Source organism: Psittacula echo (assembly GCF_963264785.1).
Source record: "Psittacula echo genome assembly, chromosome: 4".
Lineage (NCBI taxonomy): Eukaryota > Metazoa > Chordata > Aves > Psittaciformes > Psittacidae > Psittacula > Psittacula echo.
The window spans coordinates 18,435,393-18,454,332 of NC_137738.1; the positions used below are offsets into that span (position 1 = coordinate 18,435,393).

General features: G+C 40.9%; 1 protein-coding gene across 3 annotated transcripts in view; it reads right to left on the minus strand.

Moving 5' to 3' along the window:
• DAAM2 (dishevelled associated activator of morphogenesis 2) overlaps positions 1-18,940 on the minus strand; it is a gene marked incomplete at its 5' end in the record, with an annotated part of 130,160 nt that overhangs the window by 11,693 nt on the left and 99,527 nt on the right. For 2 of the 3 annotated variants that reach the window (XM_080614530.1, XM_080614528.1), the window contains 7 exons: positions 6,876-7,007; positions 11,512-11,572; positions 12,639-12,746; positions 14,496-14,664; positions 15,412-15,500; positions 16,211-16,317; positions 18,027-18,111. In XM_080614530.1, the coding sequence (XP_080470656.1) occupies positions 6,876-7,007; positions 11,512-11,572; positions 12,639-12,746; positions 14,496-14,664; positions 15,412-15,500; positions 16,211-16,317; positions 18,027-18,111 (751 nt within the window). The remainder of the gene's footprint in view (positions 1-6,875; positions 7,008-11,511; positions 11,573-12,638; positions 12,747-14,495; positions 14,665-15,411; positions 15,501-16,210; positions 16,318-18,026; positions 18,112-18,940) is intronic. The other variant, XM_080614529.1, reaches the window with a different exon arrangement.

The following is an 18,940-nucleotide window of genomic DNA, read 5'->3' on the forward strand; positions in this document are numbered from 1 at the left end:
ATTGTCTTCACAGGGTCCTTACGCCACGTTCTGTATGAGGGACTGTGTAGTGGGAGTAATGATTGTCTGTTTTTTGTATTTCGAATATTGTAATTGTATGGAGTTTGCTTGTGGGATCCCATGCATGCATGTGTGTGTGTGTTGAGGGCAGACAGTGTTCTGTGTATTTTTTGTTGTTGGGTTTGTGTAAAAGTTTTAATGGGTAACAGATTAACATTTTGGACAAGAAAGGGTTAATGCAAGGTGCTGTTGCTGGCAGGTATTTATGGCTGCTGCTAAGCAGGCAGGCAGCTGTAGCTTCACATTCCTTTTCCATCAGAATGTCTTTGAATCACTTTAACCCAGCTCCTTCTCAGGAGCTGATAGTGTGGGAGAGGGGGTATGTTTGTGTCGTCCTACCTACAGGTCCATGGCAGCTGCCTGCAGTTTGCAAAGCTTTGCCATGAGCTGGACAGACAAGTGGAGGAACCCAATGCCTCAGTTATAGGAGCTGACAGTGAATACCCCGAGCAGAATGAGATAGAGGAAGAAAAAAAAAATGAATGATTACAGGACATCACTTGGGGGCAGCTGAAAAGTAACAACTTGAATATGTGTGCTTGTAATGTAGCTATTATTAGAGGCTGTGATTTTGTGTATAAAACCACTTGTATTTACTAGCCAGTTGCTAATGAGAAACTATACCTTGTATTGTGTGGATTTGTTACTTGTAAAAGAGATGTTAGAGCATGCAAATTTGCAGCAGCTGCTAGAAAATGCTAAGGCAAAAGCTAGAAAGAGTCTAATATGATGGTAGTGTTATAAAGCAGGTAATGGAACAAATTAAGAGGGTGGGAGAACTCCACTGGTAAGAAAATTCTTTGGCTGGTTTCTTGTTGCCATCAGCATCTTCAACATGCTGCTGTAACCTGTAATAGTTACTCTGGTAATGTAAATCTGTGTGTGCTTTGCCACAGTAGCAACTTGTTACTGGATGAAGCAGGTGAAACTCCTCATTGACAACAAGGTACAAGAACTGAGGTTGACCAAATGCCTGCTGCCACTGTCAAGGGCAAGACTGGGTTGGCCTCTGTGTTTGCCACCAAGAAGAACCTTTAGCTCCGCTGTTGGCTGCAACCCAGCAGGCATGGAGCGATGGGGACACATGCCATGCCAGACCTTGATGTGAGGGATGGCCTCCCCTGTTATCAGAGAGCCATCCAGGAGACAAATGGCAGACCCAGTAGCCTGTGATTGGCATCTGTTGAAGAAATATGGAAACATGCTAAGATCTTACACATGGTGTATGAGGATGGGCAAGCCTTTTGGCTGGACGATTTATTAGGTGAATGGGGACTGACAGGTTGGCTGGTTGCTTTAGTAAAAGGTGGACTAATGGTGTTTATTGTCATTTTAACGATTTTGATTTTGTTGCTGTGTATTTTTAATGTATCCAACGAATGATTATGAGTGCTACAAAGTGCGTTTGGCTTGTATAAAAAGAAAAAGGGGGAGATGTGGATGATTTTCTGGCAAAGAACAGCCACATACCCAGATCAGCAAGTGCCTACATGGAGTCCGACATGAACCAAGGAACAACAAAAGGTGAAGGAGGATGGGAGCAAGGCACTGGGAGTGAGAATCCCAGCAAGATAAGAAGGAGCAGGAATTTACTGAGTTGTTAAATTGAGGACTGTTGGAAAACTTTGAAGGTCAGGTTCTCACACCTGTGCTTAACCAATTATATGTTAGTTGTTAAGGGCCTCACAGATATGTATCCAATCACAATGGGCCAAGTTAGTGAAAACAACTTTAAGAAATAGTATATAAAGAGTTAGTTTTCTAGAATAAATGGCTTTGTCTGATCACATTGATCTCCGACTGAGTCCTTTCCGTGACAACTTCTATTTCCCCATAGCTCTGGTACTACTATCATGTGTGCTTTTTTAAAGCATTGGTGCCTGGATGAGGGTCAGCAAGCTGCTGGAGGCAGCCTTCCCAACCCTGGTATGAAGCCCAGGCTCCTACCTCCTCACAGTGGCTAAAACCACACTGCATGCTTCACTTAGAGCATAAGAGGCAGCGCAGCACAGACCTAGGTGCTCTGGACTCCAGCCCTCTCTTCTGCTCTCTGCCACAGGATCTGTGTCACCCTGTACTAATCACTGCACTGCTCCATAGGCAGATTCCCTGACAAACAGTACCTGCTCTTGCCACAACTGTGAAATCTGTAGCTAAGACCTCATGCATGCAAAATGCTTTCCAGAATTTTGTGACGTGCTGTAGTAGTGCGGAACAAGGGCTGAAACTTGATTGTTCCTGAAGTCATTTGGGGACAGATGACATGGGCAAAAGCAAGATGGAAAACTGTTTCAGCAGGTTTTCCACTGTAATACAGGATTGTATATCTTTTTTTTTTTCTTTTCATTAAAACATTAATTTCCACACCGTAAGGGCCCCCATGCTCCATGATATAACAGGTCCACAAGCTCAGTGCCAGCTCTGCTTCCTCTGCCAAACTTTCCACTGAATTCATCCTCTTGCCAAAGCAAATCGTTTAGACAGTTGTTTATTTTAAAAAGCCATTTTAGCAGGGAGACGGAAAACGGGACAGCAGCACACACGCTCGCTGCTGTGCTTGCCAACGAAATGTTAAACAGTGGCAAGCTCTAGAAACGGCAGGAGCAGGCCTCTATGAGGAGGAGGAAAAACAGTCATGATAAAAATTTCCAACTGTCTGTGCTGTCTGCTATTGCCAGAGGAGCCAATGTATGATGAATTATACCATGTAGCCATACAACATGAATTGTCTTCCCCAGAGAAGTAATCTTGAGTTTGCTGTTATGAAGACTCCAATCCTATACTGAGGCAGTTCAAATAAATGTCTGTTTCTTTATGGGACAGATTCAGAATAGTCAATGGAAAGAGCCGAGCCAATTTCAGGCAGGGCTGGGCTCAGCACTCCTTGTGCCTACATGCTCTTAAAAAATTCTGCCAGGAGTTCAACAATGACACTGGCAGCCCCAAAATCGAGATACAGGTACTATAAACATTCCTAATATGTTCGATGCCAACTTGGCCTGAAGCATCTGCAGTTCTAAGTTACCAGACGTAGCTCATAATTCATTCAACAAAAGGCTGTTCCTGATAGCCGACTGTGGTGCCAGCTCATGCCCTTTGTAACACACATTGTCTTGACTTCCTCAGTCTCCATCCTGATCCATTCCTTATTCATTAGCCCCAGTGGCTGACAGAAAATACCAGTCCCCCAAAATGAATGACTGAAGTGCACAGCCTGTAACTGGCATTTGGAGTAGAGTATTTCTGTGTCCTTTATAGCATTCTGCCATTAATTACTATTTTCTTAAATGGATTTTGTCTTTCATTGCCTTTCTGTTCTTCAAAACAGTTACTATATGTGCTAAGCTTATTAAATGCATGTGCAAAGTCTGAACTCCTTTCTCCATGATGATGAACACCCTGTTTGAGAGGAGCTGTCATGAGAGAGACTGGGAATGGACACTTTTCCTACCCACCTAGTCAGTCTTGCCCAGGCAGTGGCCTCCATTGTGCCCTTATAGAGAGGCTTAGTGTTTAAGGCCAGGTGGCATGGGGCTTTGAGCAACCTGGTCTAGTGGAAAGTGTCCCTGTCCATGGCAGGGGGGTTGGAACTAGATCCAGAAGGAGCCTGGAAGGTACCTTCCAGCCAAAACCATTCTATGATTCTGTGATCACAGGAATGGCAATGCCTGATTGAGCAGACTTTGTTCTTCTAGGAATATCCAAAATGTCTTAAAAACAAGTTTGTTATAAACCAAGCACAAAGTAGAACAGTTATGAAGCAGTCTAGCAAAGTAAGATCATACCTATCAGCATTTAAGTATGTTGTAAAACTTCATATAGAGCAAATGTCACCTTTTCCAAGCAGGAAAATAAAATTCGTACCATGGGAGGTCACTGTTCCTCTGCCTGGGCATTTTCATTGTCTCCCCAGAGGAAACACAGGTAAAAATGTTCACAAACAAAATTCAACCCCATTTTGTTCTTTCTGATGTAAAAAAAAAAAAAAAAAAAGCTTTTTGTCATCTGTTCAAACATGTAAAAACTGATGAAGGATTCCAGGGCAGAATTTCACTTTCTCCTGCCCCACCTTCCAGTTTATGGGAAATGGCAGAAAACATTATCCCTTGATCTAATCTATATATTCCCTTATAAAGTGGCATTGAAAGTGAGAAAAACACAAAAAGAACAAGAACCAGCTGTACTAGGGAGCCTGTTTAAAGAGTCAGTCTAAGTTTTCAATCAGTTCTTAACCAAGCCATCTGTTTACTGCATGAAGATAAGTACAGTTACTAGGCTTCCTCTGCAAACATGGATGCCTGCATCTGACAACCTGGCCCTTTAAGTTTAAAATATCACTTCCTCCCCACGGTCACTAACTGTAAATGGTCCTGGTTTAAGCAAAAAGGCCAAAAAAAGTACTGCATGGGATTGTGAAAAATATCCTCTACCGAGAAGGTCAGCATCACACCTTTGTAACTGATACTTTCCATAAATAAAAGAAATGAAGAAATGACTTTTGTTAATACTAAAGGCATTTTAAAAAGTAAAAAAATTCCCAGGTTTGAAAAGATAAGTTGTATTGTTTTAAATCCCAGCTGAGGAAACATGGCTCTGATTACCTCGTGGCAATCAATTATGCACATCTATATTTAGAAGGATATCCAGCTCCAGCTGTTAAAACTAGAACTTCATTATTATTAATAAATCTATGAACCAGACCAATTCTTCCTGGGCTCATTAGGGTATTTTTCAAAGTCCTCCCTCTTTCAGTACCTTTTTTTCAATTTGCTTTGAGAAATAAAAAAAGTACAGGATAATCAGATGTCTTGGTCCCTCTCTTCCTTTAATTTGGGGTTATAGTAGGTTTCCATGGTAAGAAAGAGCTTGTGATTCAACAAGCACAGAGAGCCCATTGAGGTTGGAGAATGTTGTAGGCTTTGCAAAGCACATCTGGTTTGTTGAAAATTTCCAGCTTTCTTTTTCTTCTTTTTTTTTTTTTTTTCCTTAAAAAGGAAAAAGAGGAAGAAGAGAGGGGAAAAACAATACGAGGCAAACAGGAGAAATAGCTCAGTATTGAAGCACTCGTAAGGACAGACAGTCCCCTTTTAGAAGCCCAAAAGCAGCCAGTGGAAGACACTTTTTTGCCAGTGGAAGAACCAAAGCCATAGGTTGAGCAGAAGCTGGAATGGCACGTGTTCAAACATAGTAAGGATGTGTGAGGAGAAGGTAAAGAAATGTTTCCTAAGCATGTTATAGTCATTAAAATAAAACATCTCTTTATGTTAAGTGCTTTATGTTGGCTATGTCTAAAAAGGCATGCAGCAACTTCCAGACATGTTGGTCTGTCTGTAGGGAGATTCTCTGGTTATTATTAAAGCAAAAGAATGGCATTTTTCCTGCAACTGCCTGAGCAAGAAAAGTTGCATTGCTGTGCTGGACATGTACTACTTGCTGGTTTTTAACCCCTGACTGACCTTGTAAAGAATCTGCATTGGGCTTTTGTCCTAGTGCCAAAAGAAAGGACCACCACCATCTTAATACTAAACCAAATACTAAACCAAAAGCAGGTAGTCTTAACCAAAGACAGAGTGAATTCACTTTCAGAAATGTGCACGTAACTGTAATGAAGTTGAAAAATTTACCTAGTCATAAAACAGAAGCCCCCAAACTAAAGAAAAACAAGCTTTTCTCAGTAAATTTTGTGATGATACAGAATATAAAATATTTGTTTTGTGCAAGTCCATATTACCAACATCATCTCCATAGCAAGGAAATGCAGAATGACATTACTGCAGAGACTGGAGAAGTGAGGAGTCTTACTGTTTGGATCCTCAGCCTCTATTTTGCCTATCCTTCAAAATTTAAGGCTTACCAATCCATTGGCAAAACACAGGTTTTCTTAATAACGAAATAGGTCCCTTAACGCTATAAGGACTGACACCAGCTGTGGAAACAATTCAATCCAAAACAAATAACATATTTGCTTCATAAAGCCAAGCACTTTTAACATGCCAGCCAAGAAGGGCAGATTTGCCATTACATATCATTTACTTTAGAACTTGCTCTTCTCTAAACATTTTCATATGCTTATGATCTTTTCATATAAATTCTTCCTCATTCAGCTGAGAGACAGAGGGATTAGTGCCAGACTCCAATCATCAGCAAAGAACAAGCACCTCTTTGGTTGTACAAATCCAGCAATGGAGATGCAGACGGTGAAAGGGCAAAATGATCAGAGCAGCACCTGAAGAGTAACATGCACGTGGTGCTGGCTGTGTAAGAAGGAACCAAGAATGTCAGACAAACCATGCATGTTTGGGATTTCTATCCTTGCAATGAAATACAGGCAGTAACATGGAAAAGATCAGGTATTCAGGGTTACCAAACTACCCAGAGGTATATTTTTTAAGAAAATGAAACACAAATGTCCCCAGCTGAATAAGCACAGTGGGATAAAGTCAGAAGAAGGTAAAAGATATGAAGTCACTATCACTAAACGAACTTTTTCTGAGAAACTTTTTAAAAGCAGTCCCTTCAACACAACCACATGGTGTGATATCCTGGTACAGATGTTGCCATCCCAATTCTATGGCACACATGGTTAATATTAAGAACGATTAGTAAGAAGTGGGCAAGAGCATTCTTTTAATCCTAAAATTTATTCTAAATGGCTACAGACTAGATTAGGAAAAATAAGAAACTTCAACCTAAACTGTTTTCAGTATCTATTACAGTTTTCACTACAGTCTCAGCATATGGCATTACTGCTTCTATTTTGATCAGGCTTTTGACTGAGCCAGTGAAACCCCATACACTTTGGAAAGTGTTCTTACCTTGTCTCTAGCCTCGTTGAGAAGGTCTTCTAACTCCGAGAAGCTAAAACTGGCCACAGTGATGAAATCGCTCATAACAGGAACAAACCTGTCACCTGATTCCCACATGCGTCTCTTCTGATAATCCAGTTCCTGAAAGAGAAGTAGGAGATATAGACAGGCAAGCATCAAAGATTCTTTGCTGACAAGGAAGGGAGTAGGGAAGCCCATCTATTTCACTCAGTGCAGAGCATGCTGTGCTCCCACTCCTCACACATTCATCCAGAGCTATTACTTAGAAACCGTTTTCTCACTTAGTCGAAGGTTTTGTCTTTTCGGTACAAGATGGAAAGTTAAGATGGGATGAAGTTATGGTTGCCTTTAACCTCAAACAACCACTCCCAAGAAAGCCATAAATATGTTGAATTTCTAAGGCAATTTTAAAATCTAAACATCAAGTATATTAAATGCTGCATTTTTTTTTCCTGTGCAAAATGGCAAATAATAGAGAATTCAGATTGTGTAGCAAGTGAATTTGGAATTTTTAATAGTGAGTTTCCCTCCATCTTCTCTTCCCATGTTGACTCAAAAGCTGTATTCTTGGGGAAATGTGTACATGTGTGAATAATCTATATAGTTTCTAGCTCTGGATCTCCCCTTTAGTTCTCTGAAAAGCACTAGGTAGGCAGCAAAAAGACATTAAAATTAGTTCTCCCACTGAAGAACAAGCAGACAGATCTCAGGTGCAATGTTTGCTAGAACCCTGCTAACCAATAAGCATTAGCTTGGAATCATAAAATTCACACTTATAAACTAGGGCTATTATGATAAGAAGATTTATGAAAAAGAAAGAACCCCACATAAAACCACAGGAAACTATGCTCTGTTTGTCCACTACCTACAGAAAGAAGAGAAAAATAAATTGTAAGATTCTTTCTTTCTGGCTCAAGTTTTTTAGTTTTAAGTCAGGATTACTCATGCTATCTCTTCCCTTACTCTATCCACCATACTTGTGCCACAGAAAGAGTTACAGAGCTCATCAAAATGACCAAGTTATAGCAAGAATGGCAGCCTCCCATGCATGTGCTTGGCTTGCATGCTGTTGACAGTCTCATGAGGACAAGGAAATCATAATCTGGGCCTCATCTTTATTCTCAGCTGAATAATCAGTGGGAATGATAAAGCCTTGCCTTCTGTGTAGGGAAAATCAGCATGAAACAGCGGGTCAAGTTGCAATCTGACCCTCTGTTCCCTTTGGAAAGAAACATTTTTGTGCTGGCTGCAACTCCAGCTACATCCATGTTTGGTGCTCTGTGTTACTAGTCATCAAAATATTGGTTCACAGAGCCAAATGAATAGGTTTGTAAGCATCTATGCTGAGATGCTCCTTGGGATTTGCTCCACAGTGCTGCTGAATGCAAAGAATGGCTTTGGCCATCAACAATCTAAAATCAAATATGATATATCTATCTGATCTGATGTGAGTTGGAAAGAGAATGTAACCAATACAAGGAAAGACCACAAGGCAGAAAAGGGAAGAGAAAAAAAATGAGCAGATGGCCAGAGAAAAATCCATATTAAAGAAGTGCTACTTTCTGTGCTTTATATTACATTCTCTTCTTCACTTGTTTTCCGAACACATCGCAGGGGATTGTGCCAGGAGCACGACTCATTTACATCACTTTGCAATGAATTGTCTCTGTGTTACAGTTACTTTCAATTGGACTTTATGCACACAAGAAATGTCACTTCACATGCTTCTAAGAATCATTCATATTTTTTTTCTCGGCCACTTTTTCCCACCGTAATTTATAAGTTAATTTTAGCTGAAAGTTTCTCTACCCTCTCTTCCCCTCTCCTCAAGCAGATGGGTAAAACAGTTCTGTCATCTTACTGTTGAAAGCCATGGCACTTGGGATGTTATTGGAGAGCAAACTAAGATTAGGTGGTCTGCCCTTCAGTTTCAAATTCAGTCCTTCCCTGCAGAATAATTCTTCCAAAATAAAAGCCAACAAAACACAAGTAACCAGCATGATTATGTAATCAGCCCAAGAGTGATTCGAGAGAATAAGTTCATCAGTATCTTCTAGAAATGGTATATACTAATCATAACAGCACAACTGGAGAAGCTAGGAGAAGCTCCTGTGGGGTGGGCTACTGATTCTCTAGAGAGATTAAATATACAGGCATAGCACTGGTTTCTCAAGCAGTTGTTATGATCTTCTTGCTGTGTGAGAGAAGGGGTCTGCTGACAGAATTCACTTCCTGATTTGGAGAAGACCAAGAACTACTTAGTTGTCATTCTGTCCTACACAAAGGCGACAGCTGCATGCACCTCTTGAAAATAACTGTGTCTTATTTTTACAAAGAAGCTTCCAGCCCAGGAAGGCAAAGGGTTAACTGTACCTTTAAGAACATCTAACTGTGAAACTATTTTTAGCTTTCTATTCTTAAAGGGTCTTGAAGAAACTTCTCAATCACTGGAGCCAAGGCTGTGGTGAGAACACACTGGAATGGAATCAAGAATCACGCCTTCCCCTCCTCCACCTTCCACCTGACAGTGATCTTCTATTGTTGCTATAGTGCTGCTTTTTAAATGCCAAAAACCCACAAATTGAGCAAGCAGACTGGGAGGTGCTGGCAGTTCCAGTCAAAAAATACCATGGCAGGGAGAACAGTGAGGTGGGAAGATAGTGATTGAATGGGGAGCAAAAAGTTGTCCATGGAACCCATGTATGGGAAAGAGAAGAAAAATTGGCTGTAAAGGCAAAACAAATAACCCAGTCACACAAAGTAAAACAGAAGTAGGGACTCACATTTCAATGGGGGGGAATTTTGGGTCACAATCAAAACTTGGCCTCTCTTCATGACATGAACTCCATTTCAGCCTTCCCTTACAGGTGCTTTTAATTCTCAAGCTCTTCACTCCATGGATGCATAAGTATCTTTTCTCATTGCTGTGCTGTCTCTTACCCCAACAACCCAGAAATAAGCTTTAGAAAGTTTGTTTTTTTGTGGGAAGATCGCTGGCTAATTACATGATGAACTGTTGGAGACAGTTGTTGCTGACAGGACAAATATCTCTTCCTCCACCCACAGAGCCCAACCAAAGTCAGGCCGGATGAAAGGAAAATCAAGTCATCACTGTCTGTCCCACAGTGAATGAGGAGGACTGGAGGGTCCTGTGTTAGTTCCTTGTACACAGGTAATCCTTGTGCAGAAACCACCCAGTGCAATTCCCAACAACTGATCCCTTTTGCCAGCACTCCCAGTGCAGAATGTTCCGCATCTCAAATGCACCCCTAGAACATTAAACTAGCATTAAACTGACATGAGTTGAAAAAGACAGGTGAAACACTTGAAGACAAAAGGATTCTGAAAAGCGTGTCTAATAAAACCTTGTGTGAAAGGGCAAAGAAAGTTAAACACATCAGGAACTTTCTAGAGCTCTGAAGACCTCTGCCTTGCCTCTCAGCAGTACTATTCCCTTAGTATATCTGACAGACAAGAGATGCCAGCACCAACCTAAATGTAGGATTTTGTTTCTATATTTGCAGAGAGACAGAATGATGTTCTTAGTGTCAGAATGTATTTATCTGTGCAGATGATGGGAGATGTTAGGGGACAGAGACAACAGAATGACTTTAATATTAACGTTTACTTTTTCAGCTGCTGTGCAAACACTAATTTGACATTTCTCGCATCAGGCCTTCTAAGAATGGCAGCTATTTGTAGCTGCCATTTCACAAAGAGGAGGCAAATCACAGAATCAGACTAGTTAGGGCTGGAAAGCATGGCGTTGTTCAAAGCCATACACATGTCAATGACATGAGCAAGAGGCAAATATGAGAGTTCCTACCTCCTTCTACCAAACATGGTGTCATGCTGTGTGCTCTCCTGTCTCAGTTAGGTTGGAGTTTTCCCCCAGGAACATAATCAAGAGCTTAACTAATGCAGGCTTCCAGGAAGGGGAACCACAGCTGATACATGAACTTGTGGCTCCAGGGAGCATTTGGGCCCATCCCTCAGCTTTAACCCTTGTAATTCAGTACACACAACTGTGCCAATGAACGATTTGTACTGTTCTGTGTTCAGATGCAAGGCTCTGCCCTATGTAAGTATAAACAGAACACAGGCAAGCTAAGTCCAGCTTAAAAGACTTTCATTAACAGCAGGAAAAACCACCACTGCTGCTTTGCTTGTTAGCTCAGCTCCCTCATCTTTAACTAGTTTATCTTTTCCTTTGCCTTACCAAGGAGTGCTTAGAATAGGTTAGGGTTGCAGTTAGAAGTGCACTACCTGTTTACTACTACTCCAAGAGCCATGTGAAATACCTGTTCAGCAGCCAGACATCCCTCAGTAAGAAAGAACAAGAATTTTATTTCTTCTTTCTGTCCATGCCATTTGTCAAACTGTCCTTTTACTTTTCAGGATGAGATCAAACAAGCTTTTCATTAGGCTTAATTCTGCTAAGATCATCAGCAGAAGCTCCACATGAGAAGCTTTTATTTGTTTTTACTTGGTTAATGCATTCTGGAACAAAACGGAAAGGAATGGAAAAAGAAAGCCCACTTTCTCTTATCATAAAACATATAGTGCTCCTGATTCTGAGTGAGATATTTTAAGTATGGAGCTTTGCAAACCTTCAAATACTTACAGCTTCAACAGCTTTCAATCCGTTCTTTATGTTGTTGACTTCCTTCTCCAGCTCTACCAGGCTGCACAGGAGACAGACACAGGGCAGACAGAACAAAAAGAGCAGTGTTACTCAAGAATACAGGAACTGTGAAGCAGAACAGGCCATTGGCCCATCAAGTCTGGTATCCGGCCTCTGGCTCCAGCCATGCCAAATGATTAGGAGTGAGGGGAAGGGGTCTGGCTAATGATCTGTGCTGCTTTTTGTATGAGATATAAGAGGAGGCAGACCCTGCTCGCCTGTGGTCATACTGAAGGTCAGGATTTTCCTGGGAAGAAAAGGGGTTGCTGTCAGAACACCTGCTCTGCTGAGCCTGACCCTCCAGCAAGGAGTGTATGTCACATGGCCAGCTTGCAATAATAAGCATAAGCAAGGACCCCAGCTTTACCACACACATTACTGGAGTCTCAGATTATCTCTACATGTGATTCTTGAATTACTTAACTACTAAATCCCATTAGCAGTACACTTACTTGTGATTTTTTACTTCCTCGAAGTCCAAACATTGTTTTTTCCATCTGCATTTCTACCATATGGTAGTCCTTGCAAGCTTACATTGTAACTGAGCATAGAACTCTATTAATACATGCTTTTCTAGACACAAGTGTTCTACTGAATTTCTGCTCATCATATAGAAACAAGATTTTTTCTAGGACTTTAAAGAAAAAAACCCAAACTAGGTAGTATTTATTTGTGAATAGGCAGGTATCTCCTCCAAGTGTCTGGTGAGTAGTAGTTCACATCTCAAAAACACCACTAAAGCCTTAATAAATTCCTCTAAGCATGAACCTACATTTATTTTTTCACTTGTCTTTCATTATCTGGAGTAGTTCCCTAGTTATCTACAGATGGTTTTGGACCAAAAGTCTCTGATAATTTTATTAATTATTAACAATAATTAATCAATAACAATAATTGTTTATTATTAACAATAATTGTTAATCACATCAAGGATGTGAGCAAAGGCATTTCAGCTGTAAGGCTGGCCATGAGTCTAGAAAACAGCAATGAATAAACTAATGATCATTGGGTTAACAGAAATCAGTAGAAACTCCAGCTCTGGGAGCAAGCAACAGCACTGGACTTACTTGACTTTTGCCGCTTCTGGAAGATGCTGCAACTCAGACTGAATATCCAGGATATCTGGATAATTCTTCTCAAAGATCATAATTAAGTAGTGCAAAAGTGTAATGTTTCTAAAGAAAAAAAAAAAAAAAAGGAGAAATGAGAAAGAAGAAGGAAAAGGATGGTGGGAGGATTGTGACAAATCAGTGAAAAACATTTGGGTAGGAAATGTGCTTGAATGATCAAAACAAACAATATATCAGCAGTTAGCAGCTCTGTAACTGAAAGAAGAGTGTCACAGACTGAAATTAATAAGCTCTTTATGACACATCCTTCCTAAAACCTCAAGCACTATATTGTGCCTTGATCTATTCTGAAAGTACCAGCATGCTTCCATCCATCTGTGTAAATGGTGTAACAGAAAAGAGAATTGTGTAACACAGTATAAAATTTGTCCCCAGATACTTCAGGGAATAAACAACTAATAGTACTAAGGTGACATTAACTCATAAGGGAGAAGTGAGTTGTTCTCAGAAGCTCTGTGTATAAAACCTAAGAGTTAACTAAGAAGAGGGAAAGGTTCTTGAGGACAGAAGAAGCTGAAAAGAAAACTACAATAATGAAACAGCTATACTTACGAGTAGTGGTCAGGCTCACTACGAACAATGGCAGCTCAGGTAGAAATGGTTAGAAATGAGGTGTATGGGGGATGCAGGAGAAGGTTTAAGAAATTTTGTAAAGTAAATGATGAATTTTACAGTAGTGAATTTTGCATGTAGAGAGAACAGCCAGCCATAACAGCTACTTGAGGTGGGTGTTATGTGGTTAACTGACAGGCAAGACAGCAGATGGCCACTGCTTCACACAGACTAGAACCTGGGCACTGGGAACTGATGATGAGAGAACAGAATTTGCACACGACAAATCAAGCCACATGAAAAATCAAGCCAGGCTACATTAAGGCAAAAAATGTTCAAGACTACCGACACAAGTGTTAGCCTTGAAATACAGAAAGGACATCATGGTAGTCAAAACAGGACTCTGTTAGGTAGGGATGAATTTCCCAAGGCTACTTTCTGCCATCACTCATTCTGTCACAGCCTTCAATCATTTCACCACAGCTATGGTCTCAGCAGGTCTCACAAGTCAAGGAGGGTGTTAGTAACAAATAGTATAGAAGACCTACAAGGAAAATCTTAATGCTGCTGGAGCCCAAAAATAGTATTGTCTCACCAGTCATAGCTCGGTTAATTTCCAGAACCAGTACGGGGATGTGGGGCAAAACATGGGGTAGCCCATGCCCATAAATAGTAGACTCCACTTTCCTTTCCAAAACCAGCTATTTTCCTTAACTGCTCTAGATACAACCTGGCTCAGTCTCCCAGAGCTATGCACTGTGGTTCCATTACTGGTATAGGTAGAGAACCAGTTTATGACAGTCCTGCATCAGGAACATATGCCATGTTTCACAGGACATATAAAACTGTGGTCAGAGATTTTTGTATTTTCTTTTTAGCAAAACCATGGCCATAAAGCTTTGGTATAAAGGGCAAATTCCATAGAAATCCTCCTTCCTCCAAAAACTTATTTCAGTTATTTGTGAAATACTACTTTTGTCATCTTTGCATAGTGCTGTAGAAACACAATCCAGCAACAGATGTGCAATATCCAAAGAAACAGAAGAACTTGAGTGCTGTGTTAATAATAGCTGGTCTTAACTACTGCAGGATCTTCTAGAGTGAAAAACACAGTTTAATGCCAAATCTGACGTTATTTTAAATGGTCTACAGAGTTAAAAACCAAAACAAAACCCGCTTTCATTACTATGGTAAGAAATGCAGCAGCACAGTAGCTAACTCGTTTACAGCCTTCTAGCATACCTGTCTATGCTGGATTTGGTATCTGCAATTTTGTTCAGGCTGGAGACTTTGAAGCCATAAGCACTTCCTCTTTGGCCCTTGTTCATAAAATTCCCAAAGGCCAGGACTACCTCCAGGAGTTGCCTCAAACGCTTGCTTCGGATGAGTTCTTTGGATGCCAGAAGAATGGCTTGAAAAGAGGAAATAAAAAGAAGAACAGGTTATTGTGCACAGTGGCTGTTTTTAACATGCTGGGCCCTGTAATTCGAAGTACCTTAAAATGCTCATCTGACTATTGCCCAGCAAATGCTGCAGCACGGTCTGTACGTGTATTGTCCTTCCTGCACCCACATGCCCAGAACCAGGAGAATGGGAAGGAAGGTGAACTACATCTAGACTGCAAGATGCTCATCTGAATCCAGGAGCAAGGCTGTGCTCCTGGACCTCACATTCTAAAAACATAGCTAGTGAGAACAGGTGAAAGGCTTGAGCAGAACTGGATACACTCCCCTCTTCCCTGCAATAACCATGGACATGGTGCAGAACCCATATACTTCCCTCCTTGTAAGTTACACATTCCCAGAATACCACTGACCTGAGGCATCTATTCTGACTACCCCAAGGAGAGGTAAGGTGCAAGGACTTGAGGGTGAGAAGGGAAGGCTGACCCACACAGACAGTCCATTAAACCTTTTGGCAGCTCAGGACAGCCTGGCAGCACATTGCCACATCTGACAGTTCATATTTACAGTGTAGCAGTCATGAAGATGACTTCATTAATTCAATGGGTGAAAGAATATTGCTAGACAGAATTAATTTCTTAGCACATGACATGCCTCAGAGTCACTAGCTCCACAACCATACCACACATGTAATGGCACCTCCTTTGAAGACAAGCCTCTCTTTACCCAACTCTTAGCAAAAGCTTTAACCATACCTTCCACTTTTGGTTTTGCTTCTGCCAGCCTCTCTGGAAACTTCTTCTTAAAGAATAATGCTTGCAGCCGCTGCTGATAGTGATCAATTCTGCATGAAGGGCAGAGGAAGGCCAACACTGAACTGGAATTGTACTTCTGAGAACAGGGCCAGTATACTGCCTAGGTAATCTAATGGTTGGATGTTCAGTCCCACAAGGCTTATGCATGGGATTACAGACATAGTTCAAACATCTGACACTACATAATTAACCTTGTTATGAAAATGGAGGAACTCAAGGCATATTTTGATCACAACTGAAAAGCAGCTGGAGGAATTCCCATTACTCTCAAAATATGAAACTCATAGCAGATGCCAGCTGCATCTCAATTAGCAGAACAAGATGTTAATCCTGATCAGGGGTGCAACAAAGTTGGAACAAGAAAGGTGGTCAGAGGATGAGATAGCTGAGTCGAAAAACAGATCTACATGAAATCCTGATCCCTGGCTATACTACATATGATAGCTGGATCTGAATTCCTTTTAGTGAACAAGTTTAGTCAGAGGAGGCAAATTTCTGCTTGTCATCAGGGGACGGGTCCTTAAATGAGAGCACGGAAAGTGCTTATCGTCAATAAAAAGTTTGTGTAATGAATGGAAATATTTGTAACATTTGTGGGCTTCTGTCAAATGCAGGGTATAATGCTGGCCCACAATTTCTTGCACATTCCCCTTCAGTGCCAGATGATCCATTTTCAGTAACAATTACAGCTGCTTCCAAGAAGCCCTTCGTGCACTTTCCCATAATGTATCAAACAGACCTGCTCATTTCAAAGAGGAAACGATCTGCCCGGGCCATGCGTTCAATTTCGTGTTTATGCTCCTCCAACAGGTCGGTATCGCTCTTTTCAGGAACGAACTTCAGCAGCTGGAGCGACAGACACAAACCAAACATGGAGATAAGAGGTTCAATGAAAAGGAGAGAGGGACAGTGAAGCACAAAACACCCTGATGGAGAGACAGAGGGCACTCGGATTTCACTGCTACCATGGGGAAGCATTAGGTTGACTTAGCCATGTGACCTTAACTTCAAAATAGCACAGCTGCAGATACAAAACTGACCTTTTTTAAACCTCTGCTTGCTGTTCTGTCTTTATCCCTCACTGACCCCATTAGATTAATTCTTAACTCTATGGGGAATTTCCCATTTCTACATCCTAAAGGCCAACTGCTATTGCAACTTATCCAAGGGGAAGTACTGAGAGAACTTTGATTCCCACAGCATTACTTGGAGTTTAGATTTCTGCAAAAAGAGCAGGATGTGTCCTATTCAGTGTGAAGTACCCATCGTGCCTATCCTAGAGTACACACAAAGCCTCATCTATCTCTCTCTAGGGTCTGCCCTACTTTGCTAAAACAATAAACAATAACCAAATGACTAGATATGTGTCTGACACTGACTGCTATTCATATGCTGACCTTAAAAGCATAGTTTGATGGATTTTTGACATATCTGGTGGTAGTTGTGCTTTAGTATGGTTATAAATATTGCCATGCACACAGCCTCAGCACACACCCACAAAAACTGCTCACAAGGCATATCAAGCACTTTGCTTTTTAATATTTTATCCTACTCCCAAAAAATGTGATATTCAAAGGTGTGGAGCATCAGAAGCTTGCAGTGACTTCTAGAGCAGCTGTGAGCATTCAGATAACAAGTAGGCTATAAATTTAAAATGGTAGGTCTTTTTTGTACATGATTAAATACCGTGGCTGCACAAAAAGAAGGAATCACATTTGTCAGGCGAACCAGTTGCAGTGGATAGGAGACCCTGACTCCATTTCTAACCCTTCTAGCTAGAATGTGAGATCTCTTCTAGTCTCAGCTCTAACCATTGACTTAAAAGACCTGGTTCATGGTATTTCCCGATGGAAAAGCTGCAGATAGGGAAGGGAAATTAAGAAAAAGAAAAAAGAAGAATGATAAAAAAAATAATCAGTAGTATAAAGAACAGATGGGAAAAATTATGGAAAAGTCACAGGTGAGAAGAGAGGACATGAAAGGAAACCTCATACCAACAGTAATCATGCATATTTTGCATCAAGAAGAGAAAACTTACAAAGTCAACCCGGTACAGAGCTACACAAAGAAGGTATATCTGACAATACTGGGAGAAAGACTTTCCTTGTGCTTTCATGTGCTCCACTGACATGATGGGGCCAAGTTCAGATCTGCAGACATGCCAGCAGAGCCAGTACATCTACCCGCTTTAGGTGAGAAAAGGGCAATGAGGGACTTAGTGACCTCAGTGACTACAGGGACTGTAGTGACAGGACAAGGGGTAACGGGTTAAAACTTAAACAGGGGAAGTTTAGATTGGATATAAGGAAGAAATTCTTTACTGAGAGGGTGGTGAGGCACTGGAATGGGTTGCCCAGGGAGGTTTTGAATGCTCCATACCTGGCGGTGTTCAAGGCCAGGTTGGATGAGGCCTTGGGTGACATGGTTTAGTGGGAGGTGTCTCTGCCCATGGCAGGGGGGTTGGAACTAGATGATTTTAAGGTCCTTTCCAACCCTAACTATTCTATGATTCTATGACTTAAGAATAAGATATATCCGATCACAAACTTTCTCACCTGCTCAAGCATATCTTTTGCTAGATCTTCTTGTTCATCCATCTTCAAGATTGCTTGTCTGATTTCTTCATTAGTCAGCTTCAGCCTTTCAACAGTATCAACATTGGACTATTAGTGCAAAGCTTAAGTGCCTCTGACAATTTCAGAAAGTAGGAAGCCCGAAAAGCTGCACTTAAAAGTTACAAAAGAACCATTGAAAGCTCTAGCATGAAACTGCTATTCTAGAGTATTCAGTAAGATGAACGAATCAGTTCCAAAGCAGAGATTTTATAGATCATATATTTTATCCTCTTCAGATAATCAAACATTAGATGTCAAAAATTAGATTATTAAGAACAATCAGAGCCTCAAAGATCAACTTCCAACTTCCTCCATATCAGATACCTCCCTCATTAAGTTCTTTAACTATAGTAAAACCCCTTGAATCTATGTGACTTGTAAGTGACTGTAAGCCCATGTAACACCCTGGCTTGTGAATATTAAAGTATCTCCCAAGTAACAAGTAATAGGACTGTTCTTTCCCTTACAGATCTGAGAACAGAGTTTCTTGTAAGAAGATCGGTTGTGTTAGGTAAGTTTACTCTGTTATCAGTCACAGCTGAAGAAGGAATTAACAGCCTCTACATATCCATGTTTCACATCCAATAAGAAAGTGTTCTGAAAACAATAGCTTATTAATATTATCTGAGGTATTAAAATTACATTCTCCTTCCCACTTACCCCTGTCCATCTGTGTGCGATGAATAGGGGTCATCAGTTACAACAAAACACAGCATCAAAAAAAAAGCCCCTTAAGGTCTCCACTTGAAATCCAGGGCAGACATCAACATTTGTGATTGAGAGATTCCTTGATAGATTATATGAAATGAACTTGGTGGTTCTCAGCACAGACGTCATTGAAGAAATGCACAACT